This window comes from Neomonachus schauinslandi, chromosome 14, assembly GCF_002201575.2.
Source record: "Neomonachus schauinslandi chromosome 14, ASM220157v2, whole genome shotgun sequence".
NCBI lineage: Eukaryota > Metazoa > Chordata > Mammalia > Carnivora > Phocidae > Neomonachus > Neomonachus schauinslandi.
The window spans coordinates 79,968,310-79,992,522 of NC_058416.1; the positions used below are offsets into that span (position 1 = coordinate 79,968,310).

General features: G+C 39.8%; 1 protein-coding gene across 1 annotated transcript in view; it reads left to right on the forward strand.

The window, feature by feature from the left end:
• MED13L (mediator complex subunit 13L) overlaps positions 1–24,213 on the forward strand; it is a 295,260-nt gene that overhangs the window by 266,964 nt on the left and 4,083 nt on the right. Inside the window, 13 exon segments of the mRNA XM_044921070.1 lie at positions 1,102–1,281; positions 1,899–2,122; positions 3,978–4,170; positions 4,849–5,275; positions 5,827–6,046; positions 7,253–7,441; positions 11,532–11,755; positions 11,950–12,092; positions 15,049–15,207; positions 17,031–17,207; positions 18,659–18,816; positions 21,267–21,428; positions 23,518–23,630. Of these exon segments, the coding sequence (XP_044777005.1) occupies positions 1,102–1,281; positions 1,899–2,122; positions 3,978–4,170; positions 4,849–5,275; positions 5,827–6,046; positions 7,253–7,441; positions 11,532–11,755; positions 11,950–12,092; positions 15,049–15,207; positions 17,031–17,207; positions 18,659–18,816; positions 21,267–21,428; positions 23,518–23,630 (2,569 nt within the window).

Sequence of the window (24,213 nt, forward strand, 5' to 3'; positions counted from 1 at the left end):
TCAGGCAGGCAGCAGAGCCGGGTGGGGAGAGCCGTCTGAAGGGGGCACTGCTCCTTCGCTCCAGCCATGCTGCTCGTGCAGGATGGGGCCTCCGGCTTCCCAGGTCTCCCAGTTTTTCCCGAGATGCTGGAAATTTAGATTAGCAACTTGTGTTTGATTTAGGGATACACCTAGAGATGTCTTCACCCTGTGTTTCAGATTTAGTTGGTAGATAAACCTTAGATTTCCATCTGTGCTCTTTTCCTAATCAGATAGAAAAGGAAGAGTAAGGAAAGGTCTTTAGGTATGCAGCTGATCACCTCAAACTTCATTAGCTCTTTCTTCAGATCTTTTTGAGAGTTTGATGAGCATGTTTATGGACCTTTCTCCCTGGAAAAGAATACACATATGTTCATGCATGCACAGTTTTGCATAGAGTCTGAGAGGTTTTTCAGGTTCTATGTTAAGAGCCCCTCCTCTTAGTAGGAAGAATGTTACTTCTGAAACCATGAATCCTACCTTTTTCTGTGGACAGATGGCTTTCAGTCCTGTCATTGCTTTCGCCATGTTTTCTTACGCCTCTGCCTGCGTGGAAAGTTGTCTTTCTCTCTGTGCACTTTGTATTTTGTGAAAACATTTTACATTAAGAGCATTTTAACAGTTTTTAAGAGCTTCTATTTAAGTCCTCCCCCCACACTGATCATACTTTCAAAACTTTGATATTTGTAAATAAAAGTAATACAATAGTTAAGAAACTTTTACAGCTCTCTTTTCCTATGAACAACCTTGGAAACAGGTTTGTATGATTTTAAAGAGTCAGCCCTATCCATCCTTTTACTTCTAAGCAGTTCTACAGTTAACCTCTTATATACAGAGTAACCTATTTCTCCTTTTATTGTTTCCAATAGTAAATTATAAATTACTTTATAAAAAATAAAGTAATAAAATATCTTTTCTCTTGACTGGGAAGTCAAGCATTTTAGAATCTACTGAAAATAAAATCTACCACGAATAACGTCTTTGTCATGGACTATAACTGAGGTCCAGAATGATGGCAGGAAAGAGGAGAGTGTTGATCCCCCTTTATGATTTCTGTTCCTTTTCATTTCCTTTCTCTTCCAGTGCTAGACATCAGCATGCTCTCCTCCCAAGATGTGGTCCGCATGCTGTTGTCACTGCAGCCCTTTCTCCAAGATGCCATCCAAAAGAAGCGCACGGGCAGGACCTGGGAGAACATACAGCATGTGCAGGGACCACTGACCTGGCAGCAGTTCCACAAAATGGCAGGACGGGGAACCTATGGTAGAATCTCTTCCCTGTTTCAATTCCTTCTTATTTTTTTTTGTTCCATAAAAGCTAGCTTTAGTTACTTTCAAGCCCTAGCTTCACTGACGAAGTAGAATCTTTTTCTTCATGACTGTTAAATTTTATAATCTTTTTTCTTTCCTGAAGTCAGTTTGGAGTTCAGTTTTCTAAGCATCTTTGGCAGAACCCAGGTCAATGAGGAAAATAATCCTTAAATAGAGTATTCGTTAGATTTTCCTCATCTTCCTGATCCTCATTGTACTTCCATCTGGATGAACTTCTGAACTAGTTCTGTCAACTTCTTCCTAGTCAGGATTATAATGCTTAATTTAAAGGAAATGATGTAGTGCTGCTTGGAAAACTAACTTTAACTTGTTCTAATCTGCCCTCTGATCTTATTGGACCTTTCTAAGCGCGTTCTGACTCACTGAAATGAGGTTCTTCGTTGGGGGTCATATAATTAGAGGATTTGAAGAATACTTTTGAGTGGTCCTGTCAACCTACGAGGAAATTTCTGATGCCAGAATTAAGACTAATGCAGCAAGAACTTCTAAGCTGTCCAGGTTGTGGGAAACAGACTTGCAAGCACCTTTCTAACTGCCTTATTGTTACAGGTTCAGAAGAATCTCCTGAGCCGTTGCCCATTCCCACTCTGCTGGTAGGCTATGACAAAGACTTCCTCACCATCTCACCATTCTCTTTGCCATTTTGGGAGAGGCTGTTGTTGGACCCATATGGGGGCCACCGTGATGTTGCCTATATTGTGGTGTGTCCAGAAAATGAGGCCTTGCTCGAAGGAGCCAAAACTTTTTTCAGGGACTTGAGCGCTGTATATGAGGTGAGAATGACATGAAAATCATTTTTGTGATTTGAGTCCTCAGATTGTTTCTAGCTATGACTAAATTTTAAAGAACAAATATCTTCAAGGTAGACCTCAAAGAAAATTTGCAAATAGTTGGAGGATAAAGGAGAGAATTAAATTGGCAAGTTTTCCTGGAAGTTAATTGCTTTCCCCTCTTGGCTTTACATTTTGTTAGATTTGGAAGACTTTGCTCTGCCAGCCTTACCACACATCTTACAATTCTGTCAGCTGTTTTTTCCTCATTTATGTGTTGAGTTTAAAAGTTTTGCTTACCAGGGGGTGTTCTGGCTGTTCAGAAGATGACCTTTACCAAAAGAAAGCACATCTCTTTGGAGGGGGGGGGTCCTGAAAACAGTAAAGAAATGTTTACCTTGAAGATTTTTGAATCAAAAGATAAATTTAATGAATCATGTCCCTGTTGTGTATTTAACACTACATTCATCTTAATACTAAAATTTTGATACAGATTAATAATGTAATAACCATAATAATTTAAAAGCCGGTATATCATTTTATCTATTTAGTACACAAATTACTATTACTATTGAAAAATTAGAATCATGAGTATCTCTGAAGGGTAAGTGCTACATTTTTTCTGCCAAAATATATGTACACTAAATTCTTCGTATCTTATACTTCTAATATCTTTATTTTTGGCAAGATTAAATGAAATTAGTATTTATGAAGAACTGTTACAGGCATATTATAAACATTACAAAAGTGTTTGTTAAAGAAGATGCCAAGTAGAATTTCTAAAATATTTCATAACGGAACATTCGCTATCTGGAAATGGATGGGCACACATGAAATAGCAAACTTACGTGTTGCTACAAAGAAGTGAGGAGATGCTAATGTATGAGGTAATAGCATCAGTTAAGCCCCTAAAGCAACCCTTAGATACAGTAATTTCTGTACAGTGCCTGGCCCATGGATGTGTAATGCTATTAAATCATAAGGACCATAACACAGAAAACTTGTCTAAGCGATTTTTTTAAAGCCCAGCTCTTCTCTTGCATGAAACTTTGAAATGAGTTACAAAACATAAAAGCATTGCTGGATCTTTTTAGAGCCTAATGACTTTACTAGGATTGCTCATTTGGCGGTAGTACACACCTGGTTAAGAAGAGTGTGTGCTGGAGAACTTTGTAGGGGCTTGGTAAGCCTTCAGTTATCACCTCTAATAAGGGATAATGTGGGCTCTCCTGTTGGTGAATAGATAGTTAAGTAGCTTATTTTTTGCAGGTGTATTATATTAATTCTTTGCCGTAAGTACCCATTTAATGTCCTGGAGATTAAGAACAGGATCTCATTGTGCTTAAAACAACTGTTTACTTTTAAAAAGTGATTAGCATATCCACTGATTCAGTGGCCTCTGCTATTGGTGATCTCCAAATGTAACAGTGTAACAGATGGCCCATAAAATTTTAATGTTATCTTATGGGAAAACATTATGAGTAGGGATTACTTAAGAGGTTTTAGTGGACATATGTCTCAGTCAGCCTTAGTAAGCAGGAATCTGGTTAATTCTTTATTTGACCATTAGCAGTCAGGTAGTGCTCAGCGATCTTCCCTTGTATGGGAGGAATTGGCTGGGGTGAAGAAACATTTATTTTTCTTTAGAGGGTCTAGGCCAGTTTTTGGAGAGACGGATAGCAGTCTCAGCATACATTATAATTACCAGAAAGGACCAGCGTATAATGTTGGTTTGGTTGCTTGTGTTAATGCTAAAAGAAAAAAAAAGAAGCAAAATACTTCCATGTGGATGATAGTTTCCCCCACTGACAGCAGGAGTGGCTCCTACTGTAAATAATGATCTTGCTTGTGGTATCAGATGTGTAGGCTTGGGCAGCACAAGCCCATCTGCAAAGTGCTACGAGATGGAATCATGCGCGTGGGAAAGACCGTGGCCCAGAAGCTGACTGACGAGCTTGTGAGCGAGTGGTTCAACCAGCCGTGGAGCAGTGAGGAGAATGACAATCATTCCAGACTCAAACTTTATGCTCAAGTTTGCCGCCATCACCTAGGTAAATGGGAATTTATTTGGCTAAGTAGAATCTGAGAAGTAAAATAGCAAATTGTCCCCCTTTGGGAAGCAGCATTATGCTACTTTCGTCTCAGGTAATGTTAGTGTTCCATTACTGTATTTATTTAGGTCTAATTTCTGTGTTCTAGGTCGTTAAATGCTAATTTTTATGTGCACGCACATTCTTTAAAAGCAATTTAAAGTTGCCTGAAGAAGTCATATCTAATTTACTCCACATTTTGAAAACTTAGCAGCAGGACTTGGTATTAACTGCTTAAGTTTAACTGACATTCCCAAGAGAATCTTGGAAGTTTTTAAAGCTCAGTACACAGAGGAGCCTGGTATACCGTGGTGGCGATAGAATAGATGGCCTCTCAGTTTTCAGTGCAGGCAGGCAGAGTCAGTCTGAAAGGAAAATGTTACAAGGGATTAATTTTCTTTTTTTTTTTTTCAAATAAGCCTCTTCACCAGAATTTATAAAAAGTAGCTTCGTGTTCATTTCCATGTTTGCAGAATATGGAAGCATATATTCAAGTGTGGAGATAGCATTTTGGGTGTCATAATCAGAGTACTGCAGCCTGAAAGCATAATTTTAAAAAAAGTGGCCATTCTGAATTTCTGATTCAGTCCGACACTGCAGAACATCACTGATGTCACCTCTCTGCACGTCCTCTTTCAGCACCTTATCTAGCCACTCTGCAGCTCGATAGCAGCTTGTTGATACCACCTAAGTACCAGTCCCCACCAGCAGCAGCACAGGGACAAGCTACACCTGGGAACGCTGGGCCTCTAGCTTCAAATTCAGGATCAGCAGCACCCTCAACTGGCAGTGCATTCAATCCCACCTCGAACAGCAGTTCTGGGAACCCTGCAGCAAGTAGCTCCGCATCTGGTTCCTCTGTGCCACCCGTCTCATCATCTGCCCCTGCTCCCGTTATTAACCAGATCAGCACTACCTCTTCTTCAGGATTCAGTGCTAGTGTTGGAGGGCAGAACCCCAGCACTGGGGCCAGTTCTGCAGATAGAACGCAAGGGAACATAGGCTGTGGTGGAGACACTGAGCCTGGGCAGAGCTCCTCTCAGCCCTCTCAGGATGGACAAGAAAGGTATGTTGTTCGCCGATTGAGACGAGTGGCTTTAGCTTGGACTCCTTACTTACTCTTCTGCATGCAGCTGTCCCCCTCAACCTCATGAATCTCCCTATCTAGTGAAGTGCTCTATTTCTCTTCTTCCCAAAAGGAAGTAACAACTGTCAGTCTGTTGCTTCAGTGTTAAGAAATTTGAGACTTCTTATAAACTTACTAGATTTGTAGTAAGTTTTACTGATAATTCTATTACTATGTGAACAGAATATATGGATAATAGCACTAGTAAGCCATTACCACTAACATTAATAGTATTATAAAACATCTTTTTAGAATATGGCCCCAGGAAAAAGAGGGAGTGGAAAAAGAGATCTCCCATTTAAAGGAGTATATTGTCATTTCCCACATGTCTTGGTACTAACTGGCTTGGTTTGCTTTCATTTTGGTAATACACATATTGATGTTATATTTAATCTGTAATCATTGTCTAGGGGGTTGGTGTGCTCTGGAACTGGTTTATTTTGTGTGACTTGTATTTATTTTGTGCATCTCATAAGTGGGTCTCTCTGCAGTGTCACAGAACGAGAGAGAATAGGAATTCCCACTGAACCTGACTCTGCAGACAGCCAGGCCTATCCTCCAGCTGTTGTCATTTACATGGTGGACCCCTTCACTTACACTGCAGACGAAGACTCCACTTCTGGAAACTTTTGGCTGTTGAGTTTGATGCGCTGCTACACAGAGATGCTAGATAATTTACCTGAGCATATGAGAAATTCTTTCATTCTCCAGGTAACTATTTGCAACTTTATTTTTCGCTTTTGTTGTTTTTTGTGAAATACAAGTTCATGATTTTCTTTTTTTTTTAATTGGAAGTACATGAAAGGTATAAAGGAAAAGATATTCATAATTCTACCTTTAGATTAAGTCACCATTGCATAACATTTTGGTGTGTTTCTAGCCTTTTTTGTGTATGTTTGTTTACAGAGTTGCAATCATACTTTTAGTATAATTTTTATTCTCTAATACTTAACATTATTCATAAATACTTTTCCATGTTGTTTAAAATTCTTACAAGCAGCATTTGTAAGGAGTGCATGTTCTCCATAATTATTACTGTACAGATATTTAATTTGTTTCTAAATTTTGCTATTATAAATAAAGCTGTAATAAATAAACATCTTTATAATCTCTTTTTCACACTTCAGGTCATTCTTAGATATAGTACTGATAAATAATACCAGATTCCTTTCCAGAAAAGTTACGTTTATTTACATTCCCTTCATTGAGCAGTGAGTGTGCGTCTTTCACTACCGCCTTGCCAGCTTTATAGTGTAATAATTTTACAAGATTTTGATAACAGGTGAAGAATGATACCTTGGGTGTTTGGGTTTTGTTTTACTGTCACTTTCACTAAAGCCATCTTACAGAATTAAAACACTGAAATTAAAGTTACCAGAATAGGTTGTTGATTGTTTTTCATCATGAAGTTTGTGTCTCACATCCTTAGACAATAATTCCAAAGTTACCATGCACACTACGTGTATATATGATAAAAAGGAGAACTACATTAAGAAGCAAGTTTTAACATTTTGGAGCATGGCAACAATAAATTGACACTTTATCCCTAAAAAAGGAACAGGGTGATTTCTAAGTGACTGTAACTTGACCAACAAGTTGACATATTTTCTTCAGTTGTTGGTGTATCTTTGTAATAGAGGGTTTTATGTCATCTAAGGAATTGAGTTAAATTATGTAAATTATATATATATGTATTATATTTGATTTAATTTGATTTGAAGCAATCTCTGCATCCCGTGTGGGGCCCGAAATCACAGCCCCGAGATCGAGAGTTGCATGCTCCACTGACTGAGCCAGGCAGGCGCCCCTTACATATTTTAAAACTAAAGCTCCCTGCCCTCTTTCGGCACAGCATTGGTGCCATTTCATTTTCCAAGCCCAGCAGATCTCAGCTTCTAGTTGTGTTTGTGTGTGTAGATCGTGCCTTGCCAGTACATGCTGCAGACAATGAAGGACGAGCAGGTGTTCTACATTCAGTACTTGAAGTCCATGGCGTTTTCCGTGTACTGTCAGTGCCGGCGACCGCTACCCACACAGATCCACATTAAGTCCCTCACGGGGTTCGGGCCTGCCGCCAGCATCGAGATGACCCTCAAGAACCCAGAGGTAGGTGGTAGCACAGCAGAAACTGCCAGAAGAGTGCTTTTATCCTAGAGAGTTGGCTGCTGGGGTGGCCTTCGGCCTTTATTAACATTGGGAGGTTTCTCTGATCCTTAATTTAAAATAGAGGAGGTACTTCTCTAAACTTGTAAAATTTTTTGAGAAAAGAGGCAAGCAAACTCTCGGTGTTTTTGGATGTAGGACCTAAGGCAACAATATACTCATCACTTTTACTTACTGATGTTGGACTTTCCTCTGTTTATTTTGTTTTTTTATTTTTTGAAGCTAATCTGCTATTCAGTCATGGACTTTCTTCCTTCCACCCTCTCTTCTCTCCTGGCGCAGCAGCTCTGCCTGTGTTCACTCGGCAGGGGCTCCTCATTTTCTGAGGCGCGTTTTTACAGGGCTTGCTTTCTTTTCCCGTATCTCCGTGCTTCTGCTTTATGAATGAATGCTTTTTCTTTCCATGTTCTTAAATCTACTTCCCACAAATACGTACCTCTAGAGGAATTTTAAAACACCAAACAAAAGTTGTATATTTTATTTTATTCGTCATTTTATCCTGAAGATAGATGAACAGGACAGTGTTGAGAAGTTTCAAAGCTTTCAGAAATCAGTTCCCACAACTTTCCTTGCATGAAAGTTTACCTGTTAGTAAAAGCCAGCGAACACTTCTTCGCCGTATAAAAGAACTTAAAAACACCAAAACCTGCTGATTTTAGTTGGTAATGTAAGTTTTCCTGGGAAACACAATGAAATGCTTCTCTCTTAGATAAATAAAAACTTAGAAGTGGGAAAAAATTAGGCATGTGGTTAATACCACATTTGTTGTCACTTGATCCAGAAGAAATGGCTCAGCCCACAACCCACATTTATTCTGCAGTTATGTACAGTTTCTGTCTTTGGCAGTTCAGGTTGGTTTATTCTTTGGAGTTTTAATTTTTTCACTTTTGTGAACAGTTCATCTATTTTCTTTGTTAGCTTTTTCTAGAATTTAAAAAAAAAAATTATTCCTACTTGTTTCTTCTTTTGTCTCCAGAAATTGAGTTATTGCCTTTCTTTATAAATGTAGAACTTCTTAGTTCTTTACCTCTTGTGGTTATTCTGCAGTTCAGATGCAGTCATTCCTTATGCGTTGGTAAGAAGTTATCGCAATTTCAAATTATAACTGATAGTGTTCTGCATTTTCATAGAGGGGAGCAAAGGCCGACTACCTGTATTAAGATGTCATTAGGTGGGCGCCTGGGTGGCTCAGTTGGTTGGGCGACTGCCTTCGGCTCAGGTCATGATCCCAGGGTCCTGGGATCGAGTCCCACATTGGGCTCCCGGCTCAGCGGGGAGCCTGCTTCTCCCTCTGACCCTCTCCTCTCTCATGCTGTTTCTCTCTCACTCGCTCTCTAATAAATAAATAAATAAAATCTTTAAAAAAAAAAAAAAGATGTCCTGAGGCATTACCTAAAAGTTTTAAAGTTTATAACATACTGGCAGAACACGGTCAATAGTTCCTGAGATAAATGGATGAATCTAGATGAAAATAAATGGTAAAAATAAGCCTTTTTTCCCCTTTTGCTTTGAAACAGGAAGAGAAAGAAATCATTTGACTTTATTAAAAACAAAATCAAATATTAGGAGTATTTCCTGAGGTTTATAAATTTTTACATGTATATGGTAATGGTTAATTGCTAAATGCTGCCGCTCCCCTCAGTCTGCAGCTAGAACAGGGCACTTTCATTCAGTAAATGCAGCCTGGTGTCTGCTGTGTGCCAGGCACTAGGGTAGGTGCTGAGGACGCGGTGGGGAGCACGACAGCCAGGCCTCTGCATTCGGGAATTCCGAATCTCTACTGCGGCACAGTCTTATGCAAGCGCATTTTACATAAGAAGGAATGGATTTTAGTATTTACCGTGCAAGTATTAGAAGAAATCCTGTTGGTGGTGTCACTTTTGTTTTTCATAGAATATCCGGTATCTGAAAAGCAGTTTGGGAATAGTATTTTACTTTGTGATTTATCACAGGCTGTCTATTGCATCTAAGATATTTGACATTTAACCTTCTACTTTTTGCTAAACTTTTCAGGCGGTCTCACCTGGACTGTATTGTTTTGTTTGAAAGCTTTATTGAGGCATAATTCGCATGTTACAACATTCACCCTTTTAAAAATTGCATAGTTCAGTGGTTTTTAGTTTGTTCACAGAATTGTACAACTATCACTGCTGTCTCATTTTAGAACATTTTGCCAACCTGGAAAGAAACGCCATACCTATTAGCAGCCACTCATTTCCCCTCCCCCAGCCCTTGACGGCCACTAGTCTACTTTCTGTCTCTATGGAGTTTCCTGTTTTGGACACTTCCTATAAATAGATCATACAATATGTAATCTTTTATGTCTGGCTTCTTTCATTTAGCATGTTTTCAAGGTCCATTCATGTCATAGCATGTATAGTATTTCTTTTTATGGTTAAATGATACTCCATTGGATGGGTATATACCACATTTTGTTTACTCATTCTTTAGTGGATGGACATTTGGGTTTTTCCACTTTTTAGCTATTGTGAGTAATACTGTTTTGAACATTTGTGCACAAGTGTTTATGTTTAAAATGGTTTCCGTTCTCTTGGTAAATACCTAGGAGTAGGCTTTCCAGGTATAGGGAAAATGAATGGGTCGATGATAAGGTTAGCTTTGAAACTTCGAGCACATTATTGAATATCTCTAGCCCTGTATTTTGTATCCCTAAAATGAAGGAATTGGATTAGACTCTTTCTCAGGTCTTTATTTTAGCTTTAAAATTCTGTAATTTCGTTATTACTATTTTTATGCCATAAATCAATGTATGCTACGTGTACATTTGTATGTATGAATATGTATTCATTCAGGGATCAGCCACTATGTGGGCTCAATCCAGCCTGCTACAGCCTGTGTTGGTATGACCTGGATAAGAATGATTATTACATTTTTAAAAAGAGAAGAATACTCAGAAGAAGAGAGACCCATAAAGCCTAAAATATTTACTGTCTGTCCTTTATGGAAGTGTGCTGACCCCTGCTGTAGGCTATTAAATATTGAAATGTGTATAATAGCTGTAAAAAAAAATGGTGACAACTAAACTTTGTCACAGTTTGTTTAAAATATTTGTCTTAACTGGTAACAGCTAATGCTTTGATTTCTTAAATCACACACACACACTAAAGTATAAATACATACTGAAAAGTACCCAGTCATAAGTATACCACTTGATGAATTTTCACTAGACACATCATGTAACAAGCACAAGAAACAAAACCTAAGAAGCACCGAGAAACATCTTTCATGTCCCTTCTAGTCATTCTGTCGGTAATCAGTGTTCTGACTTAACAGAAACATATCTTGCCTGTTTTTGACTTTCATGTAAATTGAGTCATATAATTGGTATTTTCTGTGTCTGGCTTCTTTTCTCCAGTGTCTAGATTCATCTGTTCTGTTGCAGGTAGTGGTAGTTTTGCATGTCTTCGCTGTTTAATATTCTGATTGTATAACTATAACACAGTTTATCTTCCATTTTACTGGTGATGGGCATTTAGGTTATTTTTTAATTGGAGCTGTTAGGATTAAAACTGTTGTGAACAGTCTTACACCTGCCCTTTGGTAAACATATATGTCCATTGGATTGGGTCACAGGGTATGTATATGTTTGGCTTTAGCAGAGACTGTCACTTTCCCAAAGAGATTGCATCACCAGCAGTGCATGAAAGTTCTAGTTGCTCCACATTCTCACTGATACTTGGTGTTTTCTTTTTTATTTGACATTCTGGTGGGTATGTAGTAGTATCTCATTGTGGTTTTAATTTCTGCTTTCCTGATGACTAACGAAGTGGGGCCAGTTTACTTTCTAAAATAGTAATTTCCTTTTAATAAGGGAACACTGGCTTGATTGGGGTTCCCTAGCTGATGTCACTTAAACAATCTTTTTGTTTTCTGTCTTATCACTTACTATTTATGTATGTAATACTTCTGGGGGGGCAGTCTGTTGTCATTACTCCCTATTGGTTTCAAGTGCTAATTGGGGTTTTGTTGTAAACATTGAGTTTTAAAACACTGACTTTTATTTTGATTTCAGCGACCCAGCCCAATCCAGCTTTATTCCCCTCCTTTTATATTGGCCCCAATCAAAGACAAGCAGACGGAGCTGGGAGAGACATTTGGGGAGGCGAGCCAGAAATACAACGTGCTCTTTGTGGGCTACTGTCTGTCTCATGACCAGCGCTGGCTTTTGGCTTCCTGCACTGACCTCCATGGGGAATTATTAGAAACTTGCATTGTAAATATTGCTTTACCAAACAGGTGAGGAGCCTTGGTGTTTATGCTGCATATAAATTGATGCTGTGCCTTTCCTCAGATATGAGTCATTCTGATTTTCCTGTCTAAATGCAGTGGGTGCTGTGTGGGTGGGCTTTTTGGAATTTTCTGGGTTTTGTCTTGCTAAGTGATAACTTTGACTCATTTGGGGACCCCTTGCTCACTTCTTTCTTTTTTAGATCACGGAGGAGTAAAGTCTCTGCACGTAAAATTGGACTACAGAAGTTATGGGAGTGGTGCATCGGTATTGTCCAAATGACATCTCTACCCTGGAGAGTTGTAATCGGCCGACTTGGGCGGCTTGGCCATGGGGAGCTTAAAGGTGAGAGATTCCTGAAGCAATCAGTACAGGAAACAAAGGAAAAGGGTTAAGCTAATGTCCCTAACTGAGCTGAGGGAGAAAATTATAAAGTTAGTAGTAAGAATAAAGCAGATTTATATTTTCTGATTCTTTTAAATGTAGTTTTAAGTGCAGTTTTTAAACTTCTCATTATCAACAAAACTGTTTACCAAAGAAAATCTTAAATACTGAACCCCAATATATAAGACAGGAAAAAGAATGTTTTATTAATATAAAAGTGATAGTAAATTAGAACTTCTAACGTTTATTTATGTACTGAGTCAGTGAGATCAAGTCAGTTTTAACACGAAAATTTAAATGAGAGATTATGGATGATAGTAGAAGTCATATATAAGAATAGACTTCTGTTTCTTTATTTTTGGTGATTGATGTCGTGATGTAGTTTGTATTTATTTTGTGTTGGTGGCACAAGGGCAAGATAATCCTGATTTATAAGGACAAGTAGTTGTAAGTTGGAATGGTCTTTATTCACATTGCCACTGTTTGATAGACTTCAGTCTGGACTCTTAAGAGAGCAGACTTTTTAAGTTGAATCCCCAAATCTACCTACCAACTGCTAATATTTCCCATCATAAATATAACAGTCACAAAGCACTAAAAGTAACGAACAGCACAGCTGACCACTGGCAGCGGTGTTGCCTGGCTTTGCGCCAAGCTCGTTTGCTATCTTACTATAGCCACTTTACATGAGCAGTGTGAATAGTTCTAGATTGCTTTTTTTAAAGCCTTACTAATCAATGACATGTTTATAAAAAGTTCAGTATGTACGCATAGATGGGAGGGGTTTTTTTTTGTTTTTTTCCCTAAGGTCTCCACAAAAGCAAAGCATATGTCACAGATTAGCTTGGTGGTTTTGTGCATTCAAGTGTATTAGAGCAGAGTCAGCAAACTTTCTATGTAAAGGGCCAGGTAATATTTTCAACTCTGCAGGCCATCTTGTCACTGTTGGCAGCCTCTCAACTCTGCCATTGTAAAGTCAAAGCAGCCACAGACAACACCTAAGTGAATGCATTTGGCTCTGTTCCAATAAAACTTTATTTACAGACACAAGTGGTGAGCAGGATTTGGCCTGCAGACCATAGTTTGCGGAACCGTTGCATTAGAGTGCATGTATTGTTTCTTTGCATGAAATTTATATCAGGTATTCGTGGAACCTCTGAAATAAAACCCCTGATACAGATACAGCCTACATTGTAGCAAGTGCTCGAGTAAGTTAACATATATTATGTTACATAAGTATTAAATACAGGTGTTTGCTTAGGAATCTACTGTGTGCAAAAAATTTTTTTACTAATTAAATAAAAAATATTACCCTTTTCATTTATAAGTATGATATTCTTTAAAAATGAATCTTGTATTGGCAGCCTGGAGGCCTGATGCATTGGGGGATTCATCATTTCATTTCTGTCAGAATCCCTATCCCATCTCTTGGTATGCCTTATAGTCACTCTTATCTCTTAAAGGGTTTGAGCTGCTTTTAACCCTTGGGAAAAGTTAGAATATAATAGAGAAGAAGAAGAGAGGATAAAAATGTAGCCTACTAGTCTAGTCACTTGGTGTTTCAGACAATTATTAAGGCCATTGCCTTCCCGTGTGTGTGTGTGTGTGTGTGTGTGTGTGTGTGTCAGTAGGGGCACACTCTTCTTATCTCTTAGGTGAAAGGAATAGAAGTGTGACTGATCCCATCAAAAGGTTGAGAGACAATGTACTTTCAAGGGACAGAGACACCGAGAAGAGCCTAGTGTACAGGAAATCAGTTTACCGATCATTTCTTTCCTTTGGGGACCTGAGGTCTGCGCCACATTGCATTTCTGTGGAACAGTATCACATGTGAGCCTACAGATTTCAGAGTCGACTGTGTGAATTTTTGTTTTTTATTATCAGAGTATTTGTGATAAAATACAGATACTGCTTTTCCTTTCTTAGATGGTTTTAAATACAAAACTCATGCCTGTTTGATTTTTCTGTGGCTTTTAAAAATACATTCTTCATGTCTTTTATTTCACTTTTATTTCAGCCATTTCAGTTTAAGGTTCTTTAGGAATATGAAATAAGAAACATTTGTTCCTTTCACCTCTTTAAGGGGAGAACAGTGTGTTTGAAAAAACTACGTGAAGGTGGAAACGTGTGGTGGAGTGGCCTTTCCTCAGTGGGACGGTGGGGCGGGACATGGGTAGTGCGTGCTGCTGCAGGAGCATGGCGTGTTCCGTGTGTGTTGGAGGTCAAAGAGAAGACTAAGTACTTTTCCATTGCCAGAGTAACGTAACCCTCTACTGTTCTCTGAGTACACATAGTGCCTTTATGTGGAGGCAATAAACAAATATCAGAAAATTTGTGCCAGCGTTTTAATCTGGAACAATTAGTGTGACATCATTTGGAGCATTTCATTCACACCCATTGTTTATCAGCCCTCTTGGGCCTTCTGAGAAGGGTTCCCCTTATTTCTGCACTGCCTTTCATGGAAACAACCAACCTACAACAGTAAACAGAACTGAGGTTTGCCTCCAACTGTGCATTCTTCTAAAGAAAAGTGCTGATGGGGGTGGGTGGTGGAGGGGCAGTGAATGAACCAGACCTGGAGAAAGAGGAGGAGAAGAAAGGATAGAACAGATTGGCCTCATCATCAAAAAAGCATTTGAAGAGCCTGAATCTATGTGGGTCTGTGCTGGACTCTCCCAGCTCATTTCAGACATGATTTCAGTTGACAGAATAGTAGGCCTTTGTTTCTTTGTTAATGAAGTGTAAGAGAGGTCAAGTAACATTTTCTTTGTCGCAAGAAAGGGAACCTGTGTAAAGCCTTATTCCCTTTAGGGTCAATCCTGGAAATTCAATTACCAGGCAAATCTGGTAAAACGCTTAAACCTCCTATCAGTATGAATTTCTAAAGACTGTGTATGACTGTGATATTTGATTTCAGATTGGAGTATCCTCCTTGGAGAATGTTCACTACAGACAATCAGCAAACGGCTCAAGGACGTGTGCCGGATGTGTGGAATCTCTGCCGCAGACTCTCCTTCAATCCTTAGTGCCTGCCTGGTTGCCATGGAGCCCCAGGGGTCCTTCGTAGTGATGCCAGGTAAGTCTCTTCTTGTCAGTTTCATTAATGAGCTGTCACATCAGTTCAGCTCACTCAAATTTAAGTCTACAGACAAGTGTAGAATAGATCTTCATTACCTTTGTGAGAGAAGATTGTACTTAGAGTTCAAAAATGGAAATTTGGTCTCTTCCAAGGGGAGGGGTTTGTGATTTTGTTATCTTTGTTGACCATCATTTGGAAGAGAGCCTAAGACTGAGAGCTCTTAGAGTCATGGCCAGTTACTGTGACCCCAATTGTTGTTAGTGTATGAGGATCACCCTCCAGAACCCCCTAAAGGGGACACTACTGTTGTGATACATATTTGAATATCCTTTTGAAGACAGATATTTGACAATCTCTAAGCAGCCTCGAGAGGATATTTGAGTCTTTCTGATGTGGTTGAGGATGAATGGTGAGACAAATAGAGAGGTAAAGTAGTTAGTGCAGTATCTGGCCCGGAGTAAGTGCTCAGTAAATGGGAGTGCTAGTGTGTGGATAGCCAAAAGATTGTGGCCACAGAATTTTTAAAAAATTAGCAACTAAGCTATTTTGTAATTTTATAACTAAGCAATTTTCTTTTTTCTTTTTTCTCTCTTAACAGCTTTATTGAAATATAATTTACATGTCTTACAATTCATCAATGTAAATATACAGCTCAATTATTTTTAGTAAATTTATATAGTTGTACAGCTATCACCACAGTCCATTTTTTAAAAATTTTTTATTGTTACGTGAATCACCATACATTACAACATTAGTTTTTGATGTAGTGTTCCATGATTCATTGTTTGTGCATAACACCCAGTGCTCCATGCAGAATGTGCCCTCCTCACTACCCACCACCAGGCTAACCCATCCTCCCACCCCCCTCCCCTCTAGAACCCTCAGTTTGTTTTTCAGAGTCCATCGTCTCTCATGGTTCGTCTACCCCTCCGATTTCCCCCCCTTCATTCTTCCCCTCCTGCTAGCTTCTTTTTTTTTTTTTCTTAACATATATTGCATTATTTGTTTCAGAGGTACAGATCTGAGATTCAACAGTCTTGCACAATTCACAGCAATAACTAAGCAATTTTCTAATTTTCTACCTTTTTTAGCCTGCTTTTATCCTTCAGGTATGTCTCTGACCAAATGGGACATCCTGTCCACTTACTCCCTATAAAAATCAGTAGTGATGCGTGAGAATGAGCTTATTCATCATCAGTCCAGTGAGAAGCAGATGTCCTGTGTTGGCCTCTAATATTAGACCCTAGGTTAATTGTTGCCTGCACCATTTGGACATATTTCAAAACTTCTTTGTTATCTGTCCTCTTCATGGTATGGGGATAATAGTTGTACCTCGAGGTAGCTGTAGATGACTGAATAAGATGATGTCAGTGAATACAGAGTTTAGCACAGAATCTGGCATGTAGTAAGCACTCAATAAATGCTAGTTATCATAGTTATTAGTTGAATGATACCATTTCTACAGAATTGTATCATTTAGAATAGTCCTTTATAAATTGTGAGCAACCACAGGAAGAAAGTGGGAGATTTATTTTTAGAAATGCTTCTTGTATAAGTAATTAAAACATATTTGGTGGGCACAGTCCAGTTTTATCTTAACCTTTCCCATATGACATGAGGCCTGGGTTTTCATAGCTGTATGCTCTGAGTCTTGTTTTTTTTGAAGATAAACACAGTGGAGCTTTAAATGTGTATCCAGTTGTGTCACACTCTTGTCTCTCTAGCTCAGGTCCTCCTAAAACTTCATTTCGGGAGTTGGTTACTGATGCACAGAAGGGAACTGATACAGTTCTTTCTTTTTCTTTCTTTTTTTTTTAAAGATGCCGTCACAATGGGTTCTGTTTTTGGCCGAAGTACCGCTCTGAACATGCAGTCATCTCAGCTGAACACCCCTCAAGATGCTTCCTGTACACACATCTTGGTGTTCCCAACATCGTCAACCATCCAGGTGGCTCCAGCCAACTATCCCAATGAAGATGGGTTTAGCCCCAACAATGGTGAGTGTGGAAGGCCATGTAAGGATAGAGCTCAAATTCTCTAGCAAGACGCAGAGCTGAAGTATTGGAGTCAGTGGGCTGCTGCATGTGTTACAATAAACAACATATAAAATATGAAGAGGGGATTGAAGGTTGGAGAATCTGTTTGGTTTTGAAGGTTCATGGACACTGTTACCAAGACCAAATAAGTATTTTCCTCTCTTGTGTAATTAATTTTCTACTGTTTTTCCCCAAAGGCAAAAAAATACCTGGTTGGTAGTGTCCGGCACATGGGGGCTGCTCTTTCAGTAAACAGTTGCTGATCTGATTTGAAATGTATGCAGATTCCCAGGCAGTGTGAAGTAGCTCCTGTCTTTAGCTGATCATTGGGAATCTAATTTGCTTCAAAACAACTCCTTATTTGATTATTCTTTTTTTTTTTTTTTTTAAAGATTTTATTTATTTATTTGAGAGAGAGAGAGAATGAGAGAGAGCACGAGAGGGAAGAGGGTCAGAGGGAGAAGCAGACCCCCCGCTGAGCAGGGAGCCCGATGTGGGACTTGATCCCGGGACTCCAGGATCACGACCTGAGCCGAAGGCAGTCGCTTAACCAACTGAGCCACCCAGGCGCCCTTATTTGATTATTCTTAATAAATTTTTTTGGTTTGGTTATCTCTTAAGGCATTTGTTAAGTAAAGTAGTGATGACTTGCAAACTAAAATGCCCAGTATTATGTAGCCATTTGCATTGTTTTTTGAAGATTTTTTTAATAGCTACCCGCATTTACTCCTGTTAGAGGGGGAGGGTAAAAGGATACTAAATTTTATAGATAGTGTGATCATAATGGAGTAACGATATGAGAAAAAGAATTGTAGCAAAAACGTTCACAGTACTTGTATTCTGGGGGATAGTGTTCCCTTTTTATACTTTTCTTTCCAAATTTTCTGCTGTGTGTGTACCTTACTTTTATAATGTGGGAGAAGATTTCTTAATGAAAACATCATGCTTTGATCTGCTTTTGGAATAGGCCTCCAGTTTCAGGGCAAGTTCACACCTATTAACATGTATTAATTCAGCCTCCAGGATTTTAGATGCTAATTGGATGCATAGATGGAGTCTGCTGTTTTCTAGGATGGTGTCAGTTTTAACTTTGTTTAATAATTAAATTGCTTCTTTAGCTGTTTCACCATCTTTTTATGTGCCTTCGGAAGCTATACAGAGTGTGGAGTTCTGTTTTATGTTCTTTATTTCTCCAGTCTGTTAATACTTCACATTAGAAGATCACTGAAGAGAATACAAAATGCAAAAATAATTTTCAGCGCATTGCACCAGTAGACACACGTTAATAAATCTTACTAAGTTGTTAACAGCATGTGCTTGTAACAGTCATGGGCCAACAAAACAGAATATTGTTTAAGTTGTGGATATGGATTATTTTTTAAATTTTTGTGCTTTTTCTCCCTTCTTTCTAGATGACATGTTTGTTGACCTTCCATTCCCAGATGATATGGACAATGACATTGGCATATTAATGACTGGGAACCTCCATTCCTCTCCCAACTCCTCCCCAGTTCCTTCCCCAGGCTCTCCTTCTGGAATTGGTGTGGGCTCTCACTTCCAGCACAGTCGGGTAAGGATGATTTCAAGTATGTTGTTAAAACAACCTTGGCCTTCAGGGAAAATAATTCTCTGGAAGGGTGATTGCCTCTTTACTTCATGCACTGTTCTTCTTGATGGTCTTGGTCCCTGGTACAAGAGAAATCAGTGTGGAAAAGTGACTCTGTAGTTGTTCTGTTTTGATTGAAGGCACGAATTAGAAAGAAACGGATTATTATTCCTGAAAATGTTCCTGATGAATATGTTTTATCAGAAGAATAGTCCTATTGTAGCAGGAAGGCTTTTTTGCAATGATTGTTTTCTCCGCAAAATTTATTTTTAGTTGCTTGCTGCTTCCCGGTTATTTATTTTTTATTTTATTTTTTTGCCAAAATAGTGGCTTTTCAGAGGCTAGTTCGACAGCCCTACTTACTTAACATGTCTTAATTGAAGAACACATTGTTGATGGTTGATTATTCTGAAATGAGCTTTACTCTTCTTGTTTCATGTCATGGTGCCTTGATTTATAAATAGTTCCAGTCTTCTCTATAGCCAGGTTTTGAAATGGCAAGGGCCCACAAAAGGTTGATTTTGGAGAAGTGTCCAGGTTGATGCCCCAGTACTAAGGTGAAACATCAGAGCTGACAACTAGTTTCATCTTTAAATATCCCAAGGATATTGGAGGTGGATTAACAGGATCGAAGAGTTAAAGGTTCTGCTGTAGCCTCTGTTAACTTTGTTTAAAAGCTGGATGATTCATGCCTTATCACTCTTTTGTACCTTTTATTTAAAATATTGCAAGATTGAGGTTTAAGACATAGAAAAATGGCTCCGTCTACTATGTTAAACTGGGCAAGCATAAACAACTCTGCTCACCCTCATTTAAAGACAGAGCTGTAGTAAGAGGACTTAGGTTTCTGTCCTCGGGACTCTCGTTGCCAGCCTGGAGTTCATTGAGGGCCAGGCAAGAGAAGGAAGATTTAAAATGTTAGTCACAGAGCAGATAAAACCAGGGAAGAGCGACTCAGTAGACTTACCCTCATGTAACTGCCTGTCCCCCAGTCCTCCTTTCTAGAAGGAAGAGCTCGTTAAGTGTCTTTATTTCCTCCATAATCATTTGCCAGTTAATGACAGTTTATTGCTTCTTTGGAGATTGTTGTGATAGGAACCAAGATCACAGATTTTACGTTAGGTAGTTTTAATTTTGGATTAAAGTGAATTCTAGAGGCAAATAGCATAGCAATTAAGAATGCATGCCCTGGAGTTTGATAGATGTAGCTCAGCGTTAACAGCTGCACGGCTTCTAGCTTGGTGACCTTGACCAAGCTTGCTTGATCTTTCTCAGCCTCATTTACCTTATCTGTGAAATGGAAATAATAGCAACCACCTTTCAGTGCCCATGGTTGCACTTTAGCTTATCCAGGAACAAAGAATTGGTCTTTGAAGTGTCATGTGAGTTTTGTAAGAAACAGAGCTTTGCTGTACTTTCCGCCTTTGTCAGAGCCTCAAGCCCTGAAGTCTGAGATTGAATGTCAGAGTTTAAACAGCACTGTTCTGAAGCTGGTCAGGTGGCCCTTTTCCATCCTGAGCACCTGCAACCAGGTGACCCCTGAGAGGCTTTCAGTAGTTCCTCTTTCTGAAGCATTAAAGATTCTTTGATATCCAGTTAAGGCATTACAGCAGGGGAAAGAACTTGTTCAGGGTGGCAGTAAGTTTTTATTTTTTAACCAACTCAGAATTAATACAACTTGATGTGATAGTTGAGGATTAATGTTTTTCCTCCAAACAGAAGGCCTTTGAAAACAAATGATGACTTCTTATTGCTTGCATAAAAGGTACATTTGCAGCTCTTGGAGCCAGCTAAAAGAACCAAAGATGAGAAAAGTATCAGTTGCCAAAACACACAGTAAGGCTCTCACAGGGATCTCGTATTAAGGAGTTTGCTGAAAATTAAAACAAGGCCCCTTCATGAGCAGATTTTACCCTGCTGGGAGGTCAGGGACACTGTTGTCACGCAAAGGAGTGGTGCAGTATTACGTTTTCCTAACATCCGTGTTGTTGACAGTAGACGGTTAGGTGCGCTCGTGTATTTTGGTTGATGGCTGGTGAAAGAGCACTTAGGTGTGGGGGTGCCTTCAGCTGCCAGAGGCCATTCTTTCCACCTTTAGTTTGACGCCTAATGCCTCGGAACACGTCTTACATTTAACAGGAAAAACCCAGAGCAAAAAAATCTGTATTTGCTTGACGGATGATGTTAGTTTTGCTGGTACCTTCTGCCTGGGCCATATTTCTAATCAAATGTCTGTGCATGCAGCAAAGACCGGGCCTCCCCCTGTTGACTTTTCTCAGTCACCTGGCGTTTTTGTGCGAAAAGCTGCCAGAAGGGGGTCCACAGTGTGCAGGGTGACTTGGTAAAAAGTAGATGTGCAAAGCTTTATTTGAAGTGATAAACGCTGATCATGCTCTTGGAATTTTGTTTTTCAGAGTCAGGGTGAGCGTCTTCTCTCTAGAGAGGCACCTGAGGAGCTGAAGCAGCAGCCTCTGGCCCTCGGGTATTTTGTGTCAACTGCCAAAGCGGAGAATCTCCCCCAGTGGTTTTGGTCATCGTGTCCCCAGGCTCAGAATCAGTGCCCCCTCTTCCTAAAGGTTGGTTTGGTGTCATGTTTGAAGTTTGGGGGAGGAGGGACTTATGCTTAAGTTCAGGTGTGGTTAGAAACTTGTGTCTCAGTCACCGTGTCTTACTGTTTTCCCTGTTTCTTTCACATCTTCTTATACTCTGAGGGTATTTTAATTATAGTTGGGGTGGGGGGGAGTAGAATGCAGGAGAGGCACCCAAAACTGACACAAAGGAAGCAATCAAGCACATTAACCCAAGGTGGAGACTTTGTGGGGCCCACAGGCCACGTGTCGGGTGGACCTGTCGTTGTGTGTCAGTCCACGCTGCATTGCCATCGGTGAAGGTAAGCTGGGGCGCAGGTGATCGGAATTGGCTGATCTCTTCCTCCCCTGCCATAGGCTCCAGCTTTCTTTGTTAGAGTAGGGCAGAAGGCAGCTGAATTTACATTGACACGTGCTCCTTCCTGGGTAGGTCTTGGAACCCTTTCATCCAACTTAAGGGTTAAAACAAAAGATCTCCCACTTCCAGTTTGGATGAGAGAACCAGGAATGAAATCCATGTCTCACCCACAGATTGGCGAGAAGCCAGAAGTTTGACAACATGCTCTGTTGGCAGGGTTGTGGGGAGAGGGCCCTGGCGCCAGTAGGAGAGCCAGGTGACACAACCCCACACGCTTCCCTTTAGGTGCAGCAATTCCACCTCTGGAAGTCTGTTCAGAAGAAGCTGGCAACACCAGAAAATGAAAAGTGTAAAAGATTGGAAACACGCAAACTGTCCACCAGTAAGGGACTGGTTGAATAAACTAGTACGTCCTTTCAGTGGAGTGTTAGTTATCCACAACAAAGTCAGGATGGTTGTCATATAATCGTTCTGTGGAGTGTAGATTACCTTGTAGTAATTGTGATAAGATGCGTGCATGCACACACCTGCTTGTGTTTTCAAAAAGCAACAATGGGAGCCATTTTCTTTAATGGCTATGACATATTATGATGAAACCAGGAAGTTATATAAAAATCCATGTCATCTTTATTTCAAATTAGACTTGTCAGGATGAACCTAGATTTATTTTTCCCTCTTAAGAAAGGTATACACGTTTTTTAGTTCAGTCTACTGAAAAAGCTTAGACAGCTTAGTATCCATAGACAGCTCTCTTGCTACAGTTGTGGTTCTGAAATACCATTTATCGTTTGAAAGAACCAGAGTTCCTTTGAAGAAATGACTGATTGTAGGTCTGAAGTAAGAGATACTCAAGATGAACCTGTGATACGTTGTCACACCGGAAAGCAAGGAAGTTGCGTAAGATAATTGAGTTACTTCAAAGGACCCAGGAGCCTACTGGAGGGTTCCCATTGCCCAGTGATGAGACAGTTTGAACATAAAAAAGAACAGTGGTAGCAGGAGACTAAAACAAATACATGGGTTCATAATTGTGCTGAAAACCAGAACATTTTCTCAGTCGCCTTTTGAAGCTACTAGAGCAACAATTCATTAATCTGAAAACTAAAAAATAGAGAAGCATATATATTAACTCTCCTTCACATACTATATTTCTCAGTTATTGAATAAAGTAAACTATGCTAAAGCCATTAGGTGAAAACTTGGTGGGGAACGTTATAATGAATGGAGCGTGCTGGTTAACTCTTAGATGCAGTGGGGCAGCGGACGTTAGCTGCCTTCTAATGTGGTGCAGTGAGAAGGACATAGCGCCAGTTATGAAGTGTTCTTGCACCCTGTTTGCCTCCCTCCCCAGGAGGAATCCGAACCTAATTGAGCCTCTAGATCTAGCAGCTTATGGGAAGTCAGGGTCGAAGAGCAGGTTAAACCACCACCACAAGGGGACAGTCAGCCGTATCCAGACCCTGGGGCCTTCTAGAGATCAAGACCTGAAGAGGCACGTTATCGAATCGTTTGCAGTGCATTTGTATTTGCTGCAAAGCTAGCTTTTTTCCAGCTCTAGGATATGGAGTTATTTGGGATCACATTGGGGTTACTGTGAGCCTAAAATTCAGGCTTCTAGAAGCTGTGATTTCCTCTAAGGACTCCAGGGGGCATCTGCAGCAGACGTGGGTCTGCCTTTTTTCCTGCCCAGGAAGGTAACTGTCTTTGTTCTTTTGCCAGGCTTCGCTGCATCATCACATTTCTGTAGCACAGACGGACGAACTTCTCCCTGCCAGGAATTCTCAACGGGTTCCACATCCTCTTGACTCCAAAACCACATCTGATGTTTTAAGGTAGATACAAACGTAGGCAACATAGCTGTACAGTTTGAAATAATCTTCCTTCAGTCTTGTCTTTCCAAGGTGTTTAATTAAAATATGGAAAGGGTGCTACTTTTTGGGCAGGGGAGCACTGTCTGATCAGCCAGTGAGAGCGACAGTCCCCCGTGTGAGCACCGGACAGAGAGGGTAGTCTACTTGGTTAAATTAGATATGTGCGAGTACAGTTGCCCTTGCTTCCTATTTAAAGGAGGCATTTTATGGTGATGAGAATCTATCAGAATTACGGGGTGGGTGGTTAGAAGACAGAGCCTGGAACCTAAAGCACTTGGCTTTGAAAGCATCTCTTTTACTCCCCCTGACATAGATTATATAAATAAAATTAACCAGAACATAAATTCCGTAGTTGGGAAATCTCTCCGAGAAGTGTGCACTAATTCTCTTGCACTTTAGCAGGCCATAAACATTCTTCATGTACCTTGAGGAAGTAGGCAAGCTTTTTCTAATGTTTGGTAGCTCTTAAATGATTTGGAAATTATAGTTAGGCAAGAACCCAATCAACATGATTTTGGCTTTCAGGGTCTCTAGTGCAGCACTG